The 17292-nt window shown below is 37.7% G+C and overlaps 1 protein-coding gene across 1 annotated transcript in view; it reads right to left on the bottom strand.

Moving 5' to 3' along the window:
• The window catches only part of LOC140172750 (neural-cadherin-like), a 157985-nt gene that overhangs the window by 2951 nt on the left and 137742 nt on the right, over positions 1–17292 (bottom strand). The window contains 12 exon segments of the mRNA XM_072195881.1: positions 2739–3026; positions 3962–4209; positions 6586–6763; positions 6964–7234; positions 7317–7386; positions 7948–8131; positions 8897–9207; positions 11927–11944; positions 13608–13723; positions 14576–14918; positions 15581–15849; positions 16219–16632. Of these exon segments, the coding sequence (XP_072051982.1) occupies positions 2739–3026; positions 3962–4209; positions 6586–6763; positions 6964–7234; positions 7317–7386; positions 7948–8131; positions 8897–9207; positions 11927–11944; positions 13608–13723; positions 14576–14918; positions 15581–15849; positions 16219–16632 (2710 nt within the window).

Consider the following 17292-nt stretch of genomic DNA (forward strand, 5'->3'; position numbering starts at 1 on the left):
ACAAAAAGTGTGACAATTTTTGTAGAACAAGACAAGCTTAGGGTCTACACAAAAGAGACCCTACTTTATTTCTAGGGTCTATGGGTTACTTTGACTACAAACATGATGTAACTAGATTGCCCAAGATACCTAATTCCACAGCTTGAAAATACTTCAAGGCCAACACAAAAAGTGTGACTAAATCTGCAGACCAAACATAGGGTTTATACAAAAAGAGACCCTACTTTCTTTCTAGGGTCTATGGGTTACTTTCACCAAGAGAGATGACCCAAGACAGCTAAATGGTACGAAAATATTGCAATGGACAACACTTACAGGGACAACAGACCCTACCTTCTTTCTAGGGCTCCCACAGCCAACTTTGATAACACTAAAAATAAGCAACTTGACATACATCCACAATTTTGTTGGAAGATGCAAGCCCATGAATAACACGACAGCATTGGATTCCACTGAATCAGCAGAAGCCCAAGTCCACATGACAACACTGAAAGCCATATGGACAGTAGACAAACTGCCCAAGAGAGAAATACTGTATTGCTACCACAGAATGGGACACTGGTGCATACAACACATCTTACCCAAACTGAAGAATGGCCATCAATAGCTGTCATATCGAAAAAACTTACGCCCTGTGCAAGTAAGGCATAGTGGATCTTGTGTGTTATGATCGTCAAATTGAACCACTTTTTGTGACAAGTTATGATGAAGCATATTATATCATATTTATTTCTACTTGGTGATTAAGGCCAAATAAAAAAGAAAGTATGTCTCAGATACATTTGGTAAAAAGGCTAAGTGCTATGCGCTTTTTTATTTTTTAAGAATATGAGATATGCGATATTTTTATTTATTATTTTTTTTACAGTCAAAGCACAATATTTATGTACTTTTTGATATTCAAATACAGAAATATAGTAATGTATAGGCCTACACAATGAATAGTTTTGTTTGTCTCTTTTACAATCATGGCTAAATGTGTACAAAAACAACAACCAAACTGCAAAAAAGACAAAATTGGATCGCTATACGATACTGAAAAAATGAAAATAGGGGCAAAAAAAAAAAAATTATGGCCAACGTGTAGCTAAGCGCTAAATTGGATTTCACATAGCAATGCGCGCGGGTGTCTGAGACATACATTCTTTTTTTCTTGGCCTAAGAGAGCCTTACTTTTGACAGGTTTAAGCTTAGAGATCTAATTTTAGGTAAGATTACAGTTATTCATGTCCCTTGATAACTTGAAATGTTTTGTTCTTTTCCATCATTTTCCTTTTTTTGTCTTCATTTTCCAATTTTCTAGACAAAAGTGTTCATGAGGGACTGTGTCAGTTTCATCACCCTCATCTATGCATCAGCCCACACTTTACCATCCACACACTTACATCTACCAGGCAGTCACCACCCATTATACACACCCACACGCTTATTAATATCTGTATGATACATCAATTAGTGACAACACTACCACATCAAAATAATACAATATAAGTTTCACCTAATTTATAAACAAAAATATAAATCTGGACATTTCAATGGCTCCAATGTTGCACTTTGCAGAACAGTGGTGGTGCCAGGATGTTTTTTTTTTTTTTAGGGGGGGCAAAGTGAATTTTATGGGGGGGCAAAATTGCCGCAAAAAGCGGCAATTTACGTGATTTTGGGGGTTTTGCCTCAAAAGTGGGGGGGGGGGTCAAGAAAAATATTGGGGGAGGCAAATGAGTGAGGTCACCCGATTTGAACACTCTACTGGCGTCAGCCGAATTCAAGCATGGCCAACACACTCGGCAGTCCACGCTTTATAATGCGTGCCGGTTCGAAATTCTGAAAATTGGTGAAAGCGTGGGGGTTTAAACTTTTTGGGTAAAAAGCGTGGACTGATATAAAGCGTGGGATTAAAATAAAAAGCGTGGGGCTTCTTCCAACTTACAGTATATTTTTATTGAATGATAAAATAATCATAGTTCCAAGAAAAATCACCAAAACTTGCACACTATGTCGCAAGATAAAATTCCATTTGATGCAGGCTCGCGCTTGTTTACGTGAATCCAGTGCAATGTACACAATATCCTCCCCCCGGAAGCGCTGCCAAAACACCTACGTCATATGCAAATGTCCGATTTTCCATGACGTGTTATTTTTCTTTACATTTATCGTATATGAGTGACATCATTAACATGCATAATTGCTTGAGCGAAGCAGCACGGAAGAAGTAGGATATAGTCGCTGAACACAGCGTACGTCAAGTTTCATGACAAGAACAACATTTGAACACCATAAAAGTACAGTTATTCATTAAAATGCTTATTTTACAGTGCAGTAGTAGTTTTTCACATATAATTTGCATTGTTCACGTAATGTATCAATTAACTTATTGGAGAGAAAAACATCGGACTCGCACATGTGAAATAGGTGCAGAATTCGGCGTGCTTGATACTTGAACCAAATTATGCGTGCGACTTTGTCAGTTTACAAATAGCGGAAAAAGCAAAAAGTGGTGGGGGTCAAGAATTTTCAGTATAAAGGGTGCCTCAGTAAAAAGCGTGGGGGTCAGGAATTTTCAGTATAAAGGGTGCCTCAATAAAAAGGGTGGGGGTAAAATAAAAAGGGTGGGAGTCAAACCCCACTGCCGAGTATGCCAAGGCTTGGACACAGAACCTTCCAATTAAATAATCTGAGGATGCACCCTTCCAACACATGCCCTCACACACACACACAAACAATTTTAGTCAACTTACTTGGTGATCTGCCCTGTACAGGTGGTGGCGCTGCTGCATAATTAGGTAATTCTTCTTGCGGCTTTAGTAGATTTGTATCTGACCGAATACTGTTTTTACTGCTAGGTGTCTCTACAAGAGGTATGCTTATTGTGGGTAGATTATACCCTGTCTCGTCTTCCTCACCGCCACCTTCCTCGTCATAGTTGACGTAATTTTCCCTGATGTCGTCTTCTGGTGCGACCGAGAATATAAGTGCTTGCTTGTGATCACGGTTTCTTTTGTACACAAAGAAGATTAGTAGAAGAACTGTGTTGGAGAAAAAGAAGAAGGTCAAAGGTAAAAATGTGAAGGTAATTTGTGACAAACATGTAATAAAATGCTATAGTGATAAAATGATATGCTATAAGGATGTGTATCTCTTTGGTTACCGGTACTAACATCTTATAGTGTTGTCTTGTACTCAGATGCACAGTGCCATTTTCAGATGAGTATTTACTGTTGGAAATGCCCCCCCCCCCAAAAAAAAAAAAAAAACAACTCACAACAAAACCAGTGTATAACTAAGCTATACTTGACATAATCTAGCAAAATTAATTATTTGTTGTGCAAAATTTATTTCAAATGTTTTCCAAAGTTCCTTTTAATATTCTTGCTGAATGACTGGACTGCAAGCTGATATTTCCTCAGACATGATTTATCATGCTGACGATACAACTCTAAGGGACTTGAATACCACTTTGGCCATATCTAGAACAAATTTCAACAGCAAAACAGCTCATTCTGCTTGATAATATCCCATAAAAATGAGATCCGGTAATTGTATGGCAAGTAATATATCTCCGCTCCCTGGTGGCCACAAATGGTGTGTGCATGACTTGTTAGACATGGGTGTTTGAATGATCGGCCCTCATGAATATGCGAGAATTCTCAGTGCATACAAAGCACAGGGACTTTGGCTGTATATTTTCTCATCTGTGCTTTACCCAACCAATCACTTATTTGTGTGTTAACCCCCTGAGCACTACCTGCCGATCTTACATTGCCTCTGATTGGACAATTACATGATATCTTCACTTTAATCACCAATCAGAATTTTGCGTGGTGAAATTATTCTAACAATGTTGCTGATTGGTCCAACTGATAATGAAAACTTCTTTTTGATCAATCGGCAGGTAGTTCTCAAGGGGTTAAACTATTAAATCCCTGATAATGGCAAAAGAAAACCACCGCACTGTACTTACTTAAAATTAAGAGTAGACATAAAATGATGATAAGATAACCCTCCCAAGCAAATACCAGAGGTGGTGTGACGATGGTATCCGGGGGTAACACTTGACAATCCTCTCCCTTGTATCCTTTGGGGCAGTCACATCTATACCCTGGAACCTCATTAAAACATTTACCACCATGTTGACAAGGGTGGGGGTCAGCTTCACATTCATTGAAGTCAACACAGGAAATACCTGTGTCCATTTGTCCTGCTGGACATCTGGAAAAAGAAAAGGAAACAAAGGATTAATAACAAAAATAACAAATTTACACGACAGGGGTATAACCAAAAGGGTGTGTTTGTTGTTGGGGGAGGGGTGTGATGGCTTTAGATCCCTCAGTCATGACCCAAGCCCTCTTGAAGCCCCCCCCCCCCCCCATGTTCATCTTTTCTCCTTTTTTGTTTCTTCTCTTCCTTCCGATAGCAAAAAAAAAACCAGGTGTTGGGTTAGGGTTAGTTAGCATGTTTTTCCTAGATTTAGACCTCCTAACCATGCTGAGTCTCACTAAAGCTCACTATTAAAACCACTGCTCGTGCATGCATTCCATGTGATGCGATGATGCAATCGCCACATTATAGGTACCCATGGCATCGCTGGCCTGGCCAGCGTAACACCCGTGGCTACAGGTCGGTGATCTTCTGCATGGTATGCGAGGGGTCCAAGGTTCAAATCCCGGGGGTTTCAAGTGACATCCAAGTCAAATAAAAACATTTTCTTCACTTTTCATCCAATTGCCTGAAAGCATGCAAGCTAATTCTAGACCATATGGCTCCAGCAGGAACACTGGTCCCATCACTTGATGTTGCTGTTCCACATTGCTGATCATATTTTCAGGAGTGGTCAAGGGTTTCAAAGCACACCAACACTGTGTATCATCACCAACTTATTCAGTAACTCATAATTTCAATATTTTTTTAATTCATTCAGTTCCAATTTAGTTCATGCTCATGCTTTTAATTCTTTCATTTATTCATACATTGGTTCAGCTGTTATTTCCATTCATTTTCCATATCAGTGAGCAGTATCTTATATTATGTCATTTTCATACACTATTAATTGTGTATAATGCGTGGGTCTGCACTCCGCATACTACATGCAGTGCTTTCAGATGCGTTCATTTTCTTGCAGGTTGATGTATTTATATTTGCTTGCATTTTCCAACATTTTAGTGACAATTTTGTTATAAAAATGGCAGAAATATCAGGATTTTTTCTTGTGTTTGAAATAGGTTAATAAATGTGTATCACTTGTTGAGAAATTGTACAAAATAATGCACTTGTACTGAGATGTTGACGTTTCTAATGTGCTTCCCCCCTGCAGGGCTCGTGCATTAAATGCATCAAAATCTCAGTACACCTGCATTATTTTGTACAAATTCACTCCCACATTCAGCTATAAATCCATAAGCTTATTTTAATTCATATTCATCAAACTCTTAGTTAATAAACTTATTTGTTTCTTTTTATCATTTGTTTGTTTGTTAATCAATTGTCAATCAGTTTGTCATTCACTTCTTTAAGCTCCTGTACTGTCTGACTAATGTTATCATTTTAAGTAAGTGCAATAATTTCATTCATTTTCCCCATGCAGCTGAATGCACCATGCAGTATCCACTGCACTACCTTATGCGGATATGTGCCACTTTGGGTCTTGTAGGATCAGTTATAGGAGATGTAGGAACAGTTATAGGAGTTGTAGGTTCAACATTAGGTGTAGTTGGTCCAACTTTAGATGTAGTAGGTTCAATTTTATGTGTTGTAGACTCAGTTTTATTCAGTGTAGGTGCAACATCAGACCTTGTAGGTCTTGCCACGGGTACAGTCACCGGAATATCAAAAAATCTTTCTTCGCTGAAATATTAGTTCAAAAACATTGCAATTGATATGAGAAAGAAAAACACCATCAAATATAAAGAAAATTGTCTAGAAACACTATGAGCCAAAAGTATCTCATTTCCAATGGCAAAGTTCAATAACCTATGGACTATGAGTTTCTGCACCAAACTAATTGAGGTCAAAGAACTGTGTCAGTAAATCCCATAATTCTTTGCGGTTAGACCTGTGATGTCGTCACGCCATCGCCCACTGCGCACTTCACTGCTTTGAAATGCACACTGTGCACAGTGAGGATGTTCCCTAAAAGATGTTTACATCACGAGGGCCGATTGCCGTTGACACTGTGCAGTCTTGTTCATGTTCACCGAACCAGATATTACCCATCATGCAACGCTAGTTCGCCGAATAGTCGCGTCCATTTAGTTCCTCGTGGTGACGTCATCCCGCTTGGGATTGATACAAAATACAGGTTATTCTGTCTGGGGAATAATCAATAACTAACGGTACAGTTGATGATGGATCCATAGTGAAAAATTATTCAATAACGTGTATAGAGGGCAGTGCGAACAAGATTCCCAGATCGGTCGTCATGACATCAGCGTGGTGTCAAATGACGACATCTCATCTCAGGTCTAACCGCAAGGATTTACCAAAAAGGTCAATTGCAAAACCAAGTTAAAAACTTTGCCTTTCCTAGCATTTTGACCCCTCAAAAAAACCTACCAACAACTTAATGCAAATAATGAGGTCTATACTTACACACAAACGTGTAGTCTCCAAATATCATCACATATATAGGTAGGTGGACATGGGTCCCCAATACATGCCATGGATGGGCACCCCTCAGAAATGCTAGTGGACGGCGTTCCTATGGCAAAGTCATTCTCTCCATCAAAACCAAGGTAGTTATCATTGATACGAGGATCATTCATACAACCTGATGAATAAAGAATTCATGGTTAAAACCAGAAGACAGTAACAAGTAACTCTTATTTCTTTGTACATGTGATACCGATTTGTGTACTGTAAAGTACCAATGAAGTAGCTGGGCAGCAGGACCACTGAGGGTGGCAGCAATAGGAATCTGGTTGTGTAAAAGCTAAACAAGAAAAACCTTTAAAAAATCAAGACTCTTACCTTGGAAATCCTGCGATATATCCACAGCCCTCACTACGAATGCACCCACCATGAGACTGTTAGGATCCACATCAAGGGTCAAAAACTGACTCTCACGACTCTCATACTGCTTGACTCCTCCACCACCGTCCACTTTGATGACCACATAGTTGTCTGTCCTCTCAAACTGGACAACATGCCACTCACCATCGTCCAGTCTCGTGCCATTTAGGTGAGCGATGATTTCTCCGTCGCCAAGATTCCAGCGACCTCGCAATGTTCCGTCGATGAGCTGTAAGGGGCAGATAACATGATATGTAACTTAGATTTAACATAACATGAATGACATCTGGAATCATGTACAGGATTTTTACCCGAGACTCTAATCCTTGTGTGAGTGTAATGCTGGTGTCATACTGCCATGCCACTTGCCGCTTTGCCATTCTGAGGATGATTTTTAACGTCAGTACACAGTCAGGCCAGCAATGCCAGCGGCAAGCCGATATATCAATCACTCCGGAGCTCCAATCACTCCACAGCTTTACCCAAAGCGGGAGATTGCTGACTGCCGCGGCATGATGAAGCAACAAGCTGCTTAAGTGGTTTGACAAGATGAAACCAGTATCAGAACATCATATGCAAAATGAAATAGCCCCTTCATGTAAAATGCATTCTATATTGTGCAGCACAACCAACATGTTGTGAGATGTACATGATTTTTTATGCATATTCAATATGTATGCATTCTCACTATGTCTTGATTAATACTTTTTACCCAAAGTAAAAATACTTTATGCAGTGCTACTTACTAATTGAACAGAGTGCATTCTCAACATAGTTGGCCATTTTTTCCCAACTGGGCTAACGACCACATATGGAAACCAAATGATACAATGAGCTATTCCTGCTATTCTTCTTTTTTACATTTCACAGTATTCAATCTTTGTATATATTACCGAGATTTCCATTTGACAGGAAGCATTATAACATTTAACTGAATCTCACCTCCAATGTAATAAATTCAAATCCATTTCTATTGGTGATCGTCCACAGGAGGCCATCTGGCATTCTAGTCCGAACATGATCTGGTAATTGCCTGATCTTTCATCAAGTTGTCCAAGACCATTGTTGTCTTCCTTCAACTCATAGTTAACAAAACTGTCCTTTGGGAAATCAAAGGCTGGGGTTTCTGTTGACACAAGAAAGAAAAGAAATAAATTAAATTAAAAAATAATTATGGGGTTTCTGCAAGGTACAAATGTTGGTCCCATTGGGACTTGAGTACTTGGTTTGTTTGTCTGTTTTTTTGATTGGTTGGTTGCCCACTTGCTCAATGGTTTTTTTTCTTTACTTAACTTATGGGATGAAGATCTTAAAGTTCTTTCATTGGATATGCTCACACTGAAATCAAAAGGTTACTGTACATGTGGATTCCCCAAGGTTCCAAAATTGGACCACTTATATTTGTCAATGGCAGACTATTTAAATAAGTGGTCAACTCTTATACTGCCTTACATGCTAAAAGAACCTTGTTTTTTATTGTTTATCTATTCTGTCTGTCTGACATCCGGGCTATTTCTAGTCTCTGGCCCAAACTGCATGTGGCTCAGTTTGTTATGAATGACAGAAATCAGCTGTGAGGGGCTACATAGCGATGTCGTTCACTCCAAATTCAATTTCAGAAAAACAAACACTCGCCATGGAATTTAATTTTAAGTTTGTGAGTATAATTTAACGGTAAATCAAGTAAGTAACTTCTACTCTGCAAACTTGTTTGATTCCACCGACTATTTGCAATCGAAATCTACACAACACCAATGACAGTAATCATCAACAACAAATCTAATCAAGGACTTGTTTTCATTCGATTGCCAGTCTCATCATCAACCAGAAGTGATGTGGCACCGACCCACAGAATTGCTATATTTGCAAAATGCAACTTCATAGTACCTACCCATATCACAGAACTCTCCCATATATCCTGGATCACAAATACAGTAGGCTCCCCTCAGGTTGGCAATACACACTCCATTCTTACAAATCGGCTCCCCGTTATCTCCAAAGCAGTTTTTATCGGTTCTTGAACATCCAGCGTCGCTATTTTGAGATCGGCCCGTCTTTGCCAAATCGTAAATTTTGCCGTCCTGGTCGACATTTCTCAGACAACCATCAAAGCCACCCACAAATGAGAGGCCAGCTGGATACTTGAATTCTGATGATGTGTCTACACCACCAAGTTGTAAAGGTGTGTTGACATTCAAGAATCTAAAAGTAAGAAAGGTTATTTAAAATGTTAAATTTAGACAGTAATAATGAAAACACCACTTTTCTCCCTCTTTCTTTCAATAATAGCAATAGCCGAGAAAATGTTTGGTAAAATTAACGCTATAGGAGATTTAAGAGACAATTTAAATATTATTTCAAAAGTGACCATGCTATTGAGAAATCTTCAATGAACAGTATGTTGTAAATTGTAACCCTAAAATATTAATTCATCTAAAATAATTACAGAGATGTTGTTTTAACATCACCTGAAGAATTTGAGCAGTCCTATCTGGTACAATATAGAGAACAGAGAAACTGAATTAGCATAGGAATGTGTACCGATTTCTGTCAAAAGATAATAATTCATTGGGTTGACATCCTTATCTGGCATTCTTACATATATTTATTATGTCTCTCATTGTCTTTTGCTCAGTTAGGGTAGATATGGGCAACCTTCTTTGTTTAAATTAAAAAGAATGATTAAAAAAGCTTTAAAAGTACAATAATATGCCTAAATAAAAATAATTGTTAGTAGTAATATTATTTTCTGGATTACAGCCAGTATATAGTCTGACATTTTGTGTGCCTTTTACCATTGGGACTAACGCAGCAGCATTTTTACACAGTGACAAAAGATTTGTAATAATGACAAAATGTGGGAGCGAACAAAGCGCAAAATAACGCTGATCCTTTGAGCAGAATGAGAGGGCAGAAAACGTAGTGCTTGTCGCAATTGAGAAAAGGCAAGCAAAACCATCAGACTTAACCTGGATCTTGGTGTTCGTGCATATAGTACTTGGGTGTTAGTTTGTATCTTATAGGCAAAGCCATTTGTCATTATGATACACAAGTGTGTGCTTTAGAGGACGTAACTTCATGAAGTGATTGTAACTTTTAGTCAAAGTCATTTGCCATACACATATCGACTGCTCAGTGCCAGAAGTGGGTAAGTGCGATAGCTGCCATGTGTAGATGACTACAATATACTGTGTCCCAAATATTCACAGGGCAGCTATTGCACTTACCCACTTCTAGCACTGAGCAGTTAATGTGTGTGCTTTAGAGGGGAAATGTTATGAAATGAGAGTGTTGAAAGTTGAAATGTTGTCAACAAGAGTAGTTTTATTATTTTACATTGTCCAAATAAATATTTGTACAATTTGTTAGGCCAACATCATTTCAATAGCTCAAATTATCAGATTGAATCTGTGTGCTACAAAGTACAAATAGTGCAATATGGATAATATTGTTATGAATTTTACATGAATCTTGTAACTATTATTTTCATCATATTTGTTAGTAATTATCATATATTTTTTGTCACAGGTTAGCTTTAGATCTTGTGTTCAAATCATACAGTAAATATCATCTCAAAATTACATGCTGAATATAAATAAGACTTCAAAACACCTGTAAAAATCATTTCTTTTCAAGAACAAATGATGAAGTGCATTTTTCAATCTGTCCATGCATGATTATATCTTGAAGTTTAACATGATATTCTTCATTTATATCACTTATAGATGCAAAGTATTTTTTGCAATTTGAGTATGAATATTTCATGATATGTTTTCCTCCCCATTTTGCCCCTTCCACACGGTATCACAGGCTTGGATATGGATGTGCTACACTTATGATTCCTTGTTGCAAAAGATGAGAATAATCTTTGACATCTCCAAAACCACAACCCCACTGCTACATATTGAATCCTATATCTGCAATAGGCTGCATTTACTGGTAGGACTACAACTTCTAATTAAATGACAAATCACAAGGGTGTTTTTTCAGTCACATGATAAAGATGTTTTGCTATCATGAAAGATATGGCTTTCGTAGAATGGTCATTAAAAATCTAAACAAAGAGATTCTAAAATTTATGTCCAATTTGAGTCCAAACAATTTTGTATCAAGATTCAATTTCAACAATTTGAGTTCAGTAAAATTACTCAGAGAATTACTTGTCACAGCTGCAGGCCCGTACGCAGGATTTTTTTTGGGGGGGTGCTGATTTTGAAAAAGTGGACTTTTTTCCCAGGAGGGGGTGCGATTTTGTGAAAAGCGGACTTTCTTCCCCAAATTTGGACTTTTTTTGACCAAAAAAGCGTAAAAACCTGATTTTTTTGCTCGCTATGCTCGCAAATTCTCCAATTTTGGGACTTTTTGTATACTTTTGCAAATTTGGGGAGGTGCGGTCGCACCCCCCGCACCCCCCCTGCGTACGGGCCTGCACAGCTGTATAATAGTACTACTAGCTATCTGAATGCCTAGGGGCAGGCAAGTTAATATAATTGTAAGCACATCCCTATCCAAGTCTAATTTATCTCCTCCACCTTAAACATTGACAGTTTTTTCCTGAAGCCAAACAATTACCATCATAAGGAAGGTGAAGGGAAGCAAGGCAGGGATTGGGAAGGTGGAATTCAGGAACAGGAAAGGGTGAAACTCAGGAATAGGAAATGGAAGAGTGGTGTGAATGATCATTAATAATTGTGTATGATGATTGTTATTGTTACGTAAATATTCAATTTTACTATTTCTGCCAATTTGCCAGTCGCATTTTCCCTTTTGGTGATATATTCGGCAATTTTCCCTTTTTGAGCAGCATCTTTAAGCATTTCTTAGCATTTTGGCATTTTTTTTCATGCACTTATCATCAGCATGTAGTGCAGCATAACGTATGTCATTTCATATAACCTTTAACCTACGACCTTTCACCTACCTGTGATTATTTGGGTCACTGATGATAGGAAAATACAGCACAATAAAATTTAAATTGGTTGAACATATATCACATAATACATACACAACTAACATGTACACATTTTACACAACTGCAACATACCTTTGCCCATAATACTGATCTTTAACGTTCATCATTTTTCTTATATTTTCTGAAAATGTCCTTATTTTTAACACTTTTTTGTTCCATGAAACAAATATTGTATCAAGACAACACTTTTTCAAGGCAAATGTAATTTAACCCCCTGAGCACTACCTGCCTATCTAACATTGCCTCTGGTTGGTCAATTACATGATATCTTTACTTTAATCACCAATCAGAATGGAGCTTTGCAAATAATTCATTCCATTTTTGTGTGTGGTGATATTATTCTAACAATATTGCTGATTGGTCCATTTGATAATGAAAACTTCTTTTTGGCCAATCGGCAGGTAGTTCTCATGGGGTTAATCACAAATGTAGGAAAATATATCTATTATGGCATCAATTTTTCAGGTACTGCTTGGCAGTAATTGCTTTAGCGATCTACACATAATATATCAAAACTGCAATAAGATGGCTTGCTCTGGCAAAATAAGCAAGTTAAAGTTTTAGCCTGTTTCCATTTTCAAATTCTGTGCACATTCCCCCCCTCCCATACTGTGGCATAAGGCCAATAAAAAGTTGCTTTGTTGTCCTCATCTGACTGACCCTAATCTGGAAAATATAGGAACTTTTTTTGTTTGTGTGTTACTGTAAAAAAAAACATTGACCCTAATTTTTTTGGAAGTTCCAGAAAAAGGTTTTTTTTTTTTCAAAATGGTTGACATCCTGAAGAGTTTTTAAACAGTTTCTTCACACTTTTAAACTGTTTTAAAAACATAAATGAAGTGGTATAAATATCCCAATTCATACTTATTTGGGCTATTTATTAAGCTAATTAGGAATACATGTTTTGGCGATGACCTTTAAACAAATTGTAAAAAAATAAAATAAATAAAAAACCAATCCTACCCCTTGGGAGGGAATCTATGGACAATCAAACAATTTTTTCTTTTGGCCTAAGTGCTCTCCATTAATTTAAATCATGCACTTTGATCTGCCGACTCATTAATCATATGTGTGCACAATTTTTTAAATACAGCAAAAGAAACAAATTGATTCTTATTTAATTGCCAATAATTCAACAAAGCAGCAAAATTTGAAGCTTAATTATTTGTCAATTGAAAGCAGCAACATTTGAAGCTTGTTTTTTTTTAATTAATTAATTTTTTTTTTGCTTTTTTGCCAATCACTCTAAGAAAGCACTGAGCAAAATTTGAAGCTTCTTTATTTGTCAATTAAAAGCAGCAACATTTGAAGCTTGTCATCTCTAAACAAAACATCAAGCCTATTGTTTTAAACAATAAAACTGAGGTATAACAGGTACAAAAATTTGCAAAAGGCGACTACTAAAAACTGACCAATACCTTTTCTTAAAAAGTTACCCTTTTCAGAGTTTTGGTTTAGCAGTGACATAGCTTGAGACATTATCACAGCATCTTTATTCAGCGTAGTGTTTACAATCCTATGGTCACACTACGCTTAATGAAAGTGCAGTGATGGTGTCACAAGCTACGTCACTACTAAACCAAGACTCTGAAAAAGGTCCAATATCAGTCTACAAGCTGCTGATAAATACCTGTTATCATTTGGTGTGCGTCCTGTGACTTTACATGATGAGGTATCAGCTGAGCTACTGCTGTGATCTTCACTCACTGTTGCTGTCTTACACAGATCAACCATGAATTCCACATCCTGTTGGAAAATAGATACAAATCCATAAACTATTCCCATATCATGATTCTTTTTCACATAGGAGTCCTTGCAAGAATCTAACTTATGTTTTGAATTAAAAATATAATAGGCAACACAATTTTGATCCACTCTATCCAAAGGATTCCAATGTCAAAATAAAATTATAAACTTTTATGAGAGGGAGGAGGTGGGCACTTGGATTAATTTAAAAAGGGTGTGTGTGGCTTGAGCATCCAAACCCTTCACCATTTCTAAGGGTCCCTAAACCATTTCTAAAGGTAATTGTACCAGAAATAAGGGCACATATCTAAGGACTTGCCAAAAATAGACACTCATATCTAAGGATTTTTAATCAAGACAGGTCTATATTTCTACCATCTTTATATTTGTAGTACCTAATTTCACACACAGTGTGTGAAAAAACACGATTTGAGCAAAATGTGTTTTTAGCACATAGCCCGGAAAATTTTAAAAAGGAGACCAATGTCTACAGATTTTTTCAATAAAATTTAGTTCCATGTATGTGTCTAAGGATTTCTTGTGAAAAACCTACCCATTCGAGAGGCACATCCCTATAAGCCTTATTAGCACATACACTATCGACATAATTTTATGAAAGACTTATTTAACCCCCTGAGCACTACCTGCTGATCTAACATTGCCTCTGATTGGCCAATTATGTGATATCTTCACTTTAATCACTAATCAGAATGGAGCTTTGCAAATAATTCATCCCAATTTTTTTGTGTGGTGAATTTATTTTAACAATGTTGCTGACTGGTCTAATTGATAATGAAAACTTTGTTTTGACCAATAGGCAGGTAGTTCTCATGGGGTTAACAGTGCACTTACTTTTCCATTCCTGAATACATCCAGTCTATGCCATTCACCATCATCCAATCGAGGTGATCCATGCATGTCAAACTTCTCAATCCCGGATCCCAGATCTAACATTAGCACCGGTTTTCCACCGATCAGTTCAATCAAGATAAAATCAGTTGGATCATCGTCTTTGATAGGATCTGCCATTGGTCCATTGTACAACAGAGTGCCATCTGGTGAAGTGGTGATGAATTCCAAAGAGGTGTGTGTCTCAAGACATTGTTGCAGGGTGTCAAAGAAGGCAAACCCATCCTTGAAGCTTCTCTTGGTTTGTTGACAATCTGGGCCATCATAACCACTTCGACATTCACATCTGTGTCATGAAAAAACAGCATCAATGATAATACTCTGGCTTGGTTTAAATCTTTTATATTGCATAAGAATAGTGTTATAACTCCTATTGTTTAAAAAGTTAAGAGTATTCCTACGAGTACATTGCAGGTTATCACAGTACTGGTGCAGCTGGTCCCTGTGTGAGTGATTGAGCTTTTGCCAAATGTGTCTCTTGACTTCCCCAGTCCTGATGAAGTCAGAGACACATCTGAAAGCTTGCCTACTCACACAGGGACCAGCTTCACTGGTACTGTGATAACCAACAGTGTATTTTTGTAGAAATACTATTATGAATTCCCATTGAGAAAGAATATCTTCTTAACCTTTACTGCTTGGTTCCAAACTTGTTAAACATGTTCCACTCAAGACCTTGTAAGTGCTTGGCAGCCAAATTGTGAAATATGAAAGAAAGATAAGAAAGGGCATACCTTGCACAAGTTGCATGTGAGCCACAATATCCTGAATGTTTGGGAGAGCTATGAATAGCACTCCTGAAAAAGTCTAAGAAAAGCCTTCTTCAGGAGCTATAAATCACTCCTTACTCTAAAACTCACAAATATCACTTCTAAAATAAATATTTTTCGAAAGCACATGCATCTTTGCTTCTGATTAATTTTTAGTATTCTTATCTGTAAAACTTACGTATGTCCACCTTCTGTATTAGTACATGTCCCACCATTAATGCATGTAAGCCCTGCTACACATGGCCCAGCTTGTGCCATCTTGGCACCACACACACACTGTGGCACCACACGTGATGAGATTGCAGCCAAGGACTGGGTAGGAGTATTGATGACAGTCGGTGTTGGGTCCACAACGATGACATTGGTGCAGGAAGACTCGCATACGTATTCGTGGATGCATTCATCTACAGGTATTTGGCCAATGGTGACTCCTAATGCCGCTGCAAGCTGGGGGAGAGAATTATCAGAAAAAATTATCAGAAAAAGGGGCACAAAAAGTGCAAACCTCTGCAGCATTATTAGTCACATAAAGTGGCCCAAAATGACAAAGTGTCACAAGATTGCAAAAAGAGGTAGTTCTTTTAGTTTCCTAAAAAGTTCAAAGTTGGATCAAATTGGGTACAATTCTGGTTTACCCTGTGCACCCTGTGTTTTCAATACAATTCTGCGCACCCTATTTTTTAGGGTTAGGGTTGGGGCTAGGATTAGGGTTAGGGTTATACTTGTGCAGGGGATAACAGAATTATTCCAAAGTTTACATGGATACACATTTTTACTTATTGTGATTCCATAAGGTCTTTGAGTATTATATCTTACCCTATCCATATTAGCTAATGCCGCTGCATTCATCTGCGAAGCCGGATATACCGGTGACCCATGAGCCGTGTATCTCACATCAATAGTCCTCTCCATTCCCGGTACGTTGATGATGCTAAAGATATCAATATTCTCTTTCTTTGCTGGCAGTATGTCCACAAGTATATCCAGCAAGACTTCTTGTTTACTAGGCTTGTCAGGATCTGGCTTGGCGATGAACTCTTCTGCGGTGACATCTTCGAAGCGGAAGGATCCCGAGCTCTGCACAGCTTCAGTGCTGATATCTTTGACATTGACTCTGACTGTTGAGACTACATCAGGATATCTGCCATCATCTTTGACTGTGACCTTAAAGGTGTATGTTCCTCCTGGTGTATTGGCCTTGATGGTCACTTCACCAGTGTCTTCATCCACCTTAAAAAAGAAGGAATTTTTGTGTGTGTTACAAGATGGATGGAAAGAAAAGTGCAAATGTTCATTATTTTTCACAGGATCATTTATTTGTATATCCGCCATTTTGGATTGTTGCCATTTTGTGCATTTTGAAACCAAAGACCAATTTTTTCTTCATTTTTTAAAGTCCCCAATTAATCTGTATGCAATTACCTATCATGTGAGACATGTTAATGGCTTGGCTTCGATTTAGTTTTCTTCTTCTGACAATTTTCACTTTACGGCCGCCATCTTGGATTTTGAGCTGAATTTTCATAAATTTTCAAGTTTTACCGGATTTTTAAGCCGAAGGCGATTTTTTTCTTCAAATTTTGAAGTCGCCAAGTAATCCTTGTACAATTATTGTTCATATAGTACATGCAAATTGGTTGCCTTCGACTTAGTTATCTTTTTTTGAACTTTTTTTAACAAGTGATCGAGCGGTCTATGTACATCAACCCCTGTGTTTTCAGTACAAATAATTTTGACATAAAATGATGTCGCAGGTGTAAATATCAATATCTTACACAGGACATCCATAAAAAACTTCGATTTGAAAAGTCTATGCATGCAATCATTGAATTACCAGATAAATTAATAAATCATAGGTTGAGTTCTGGAGAGACAGTTGGTGCTTACAGA

This window comes from Amphiura filiformis, chromosome 16 (assembly GCF_039555335.1).
Source record: "Amphiura filiformis chromosome 16, Afil_fr2py, whole genome shotgun sequence".
NCBI classification, from domain to species: Eukaryota; Metazoa; Echinodermata; class Ophiuroidea; order Amphilepidida; family Amphiuridae; genus Amphiura; species Amphiura filiformis.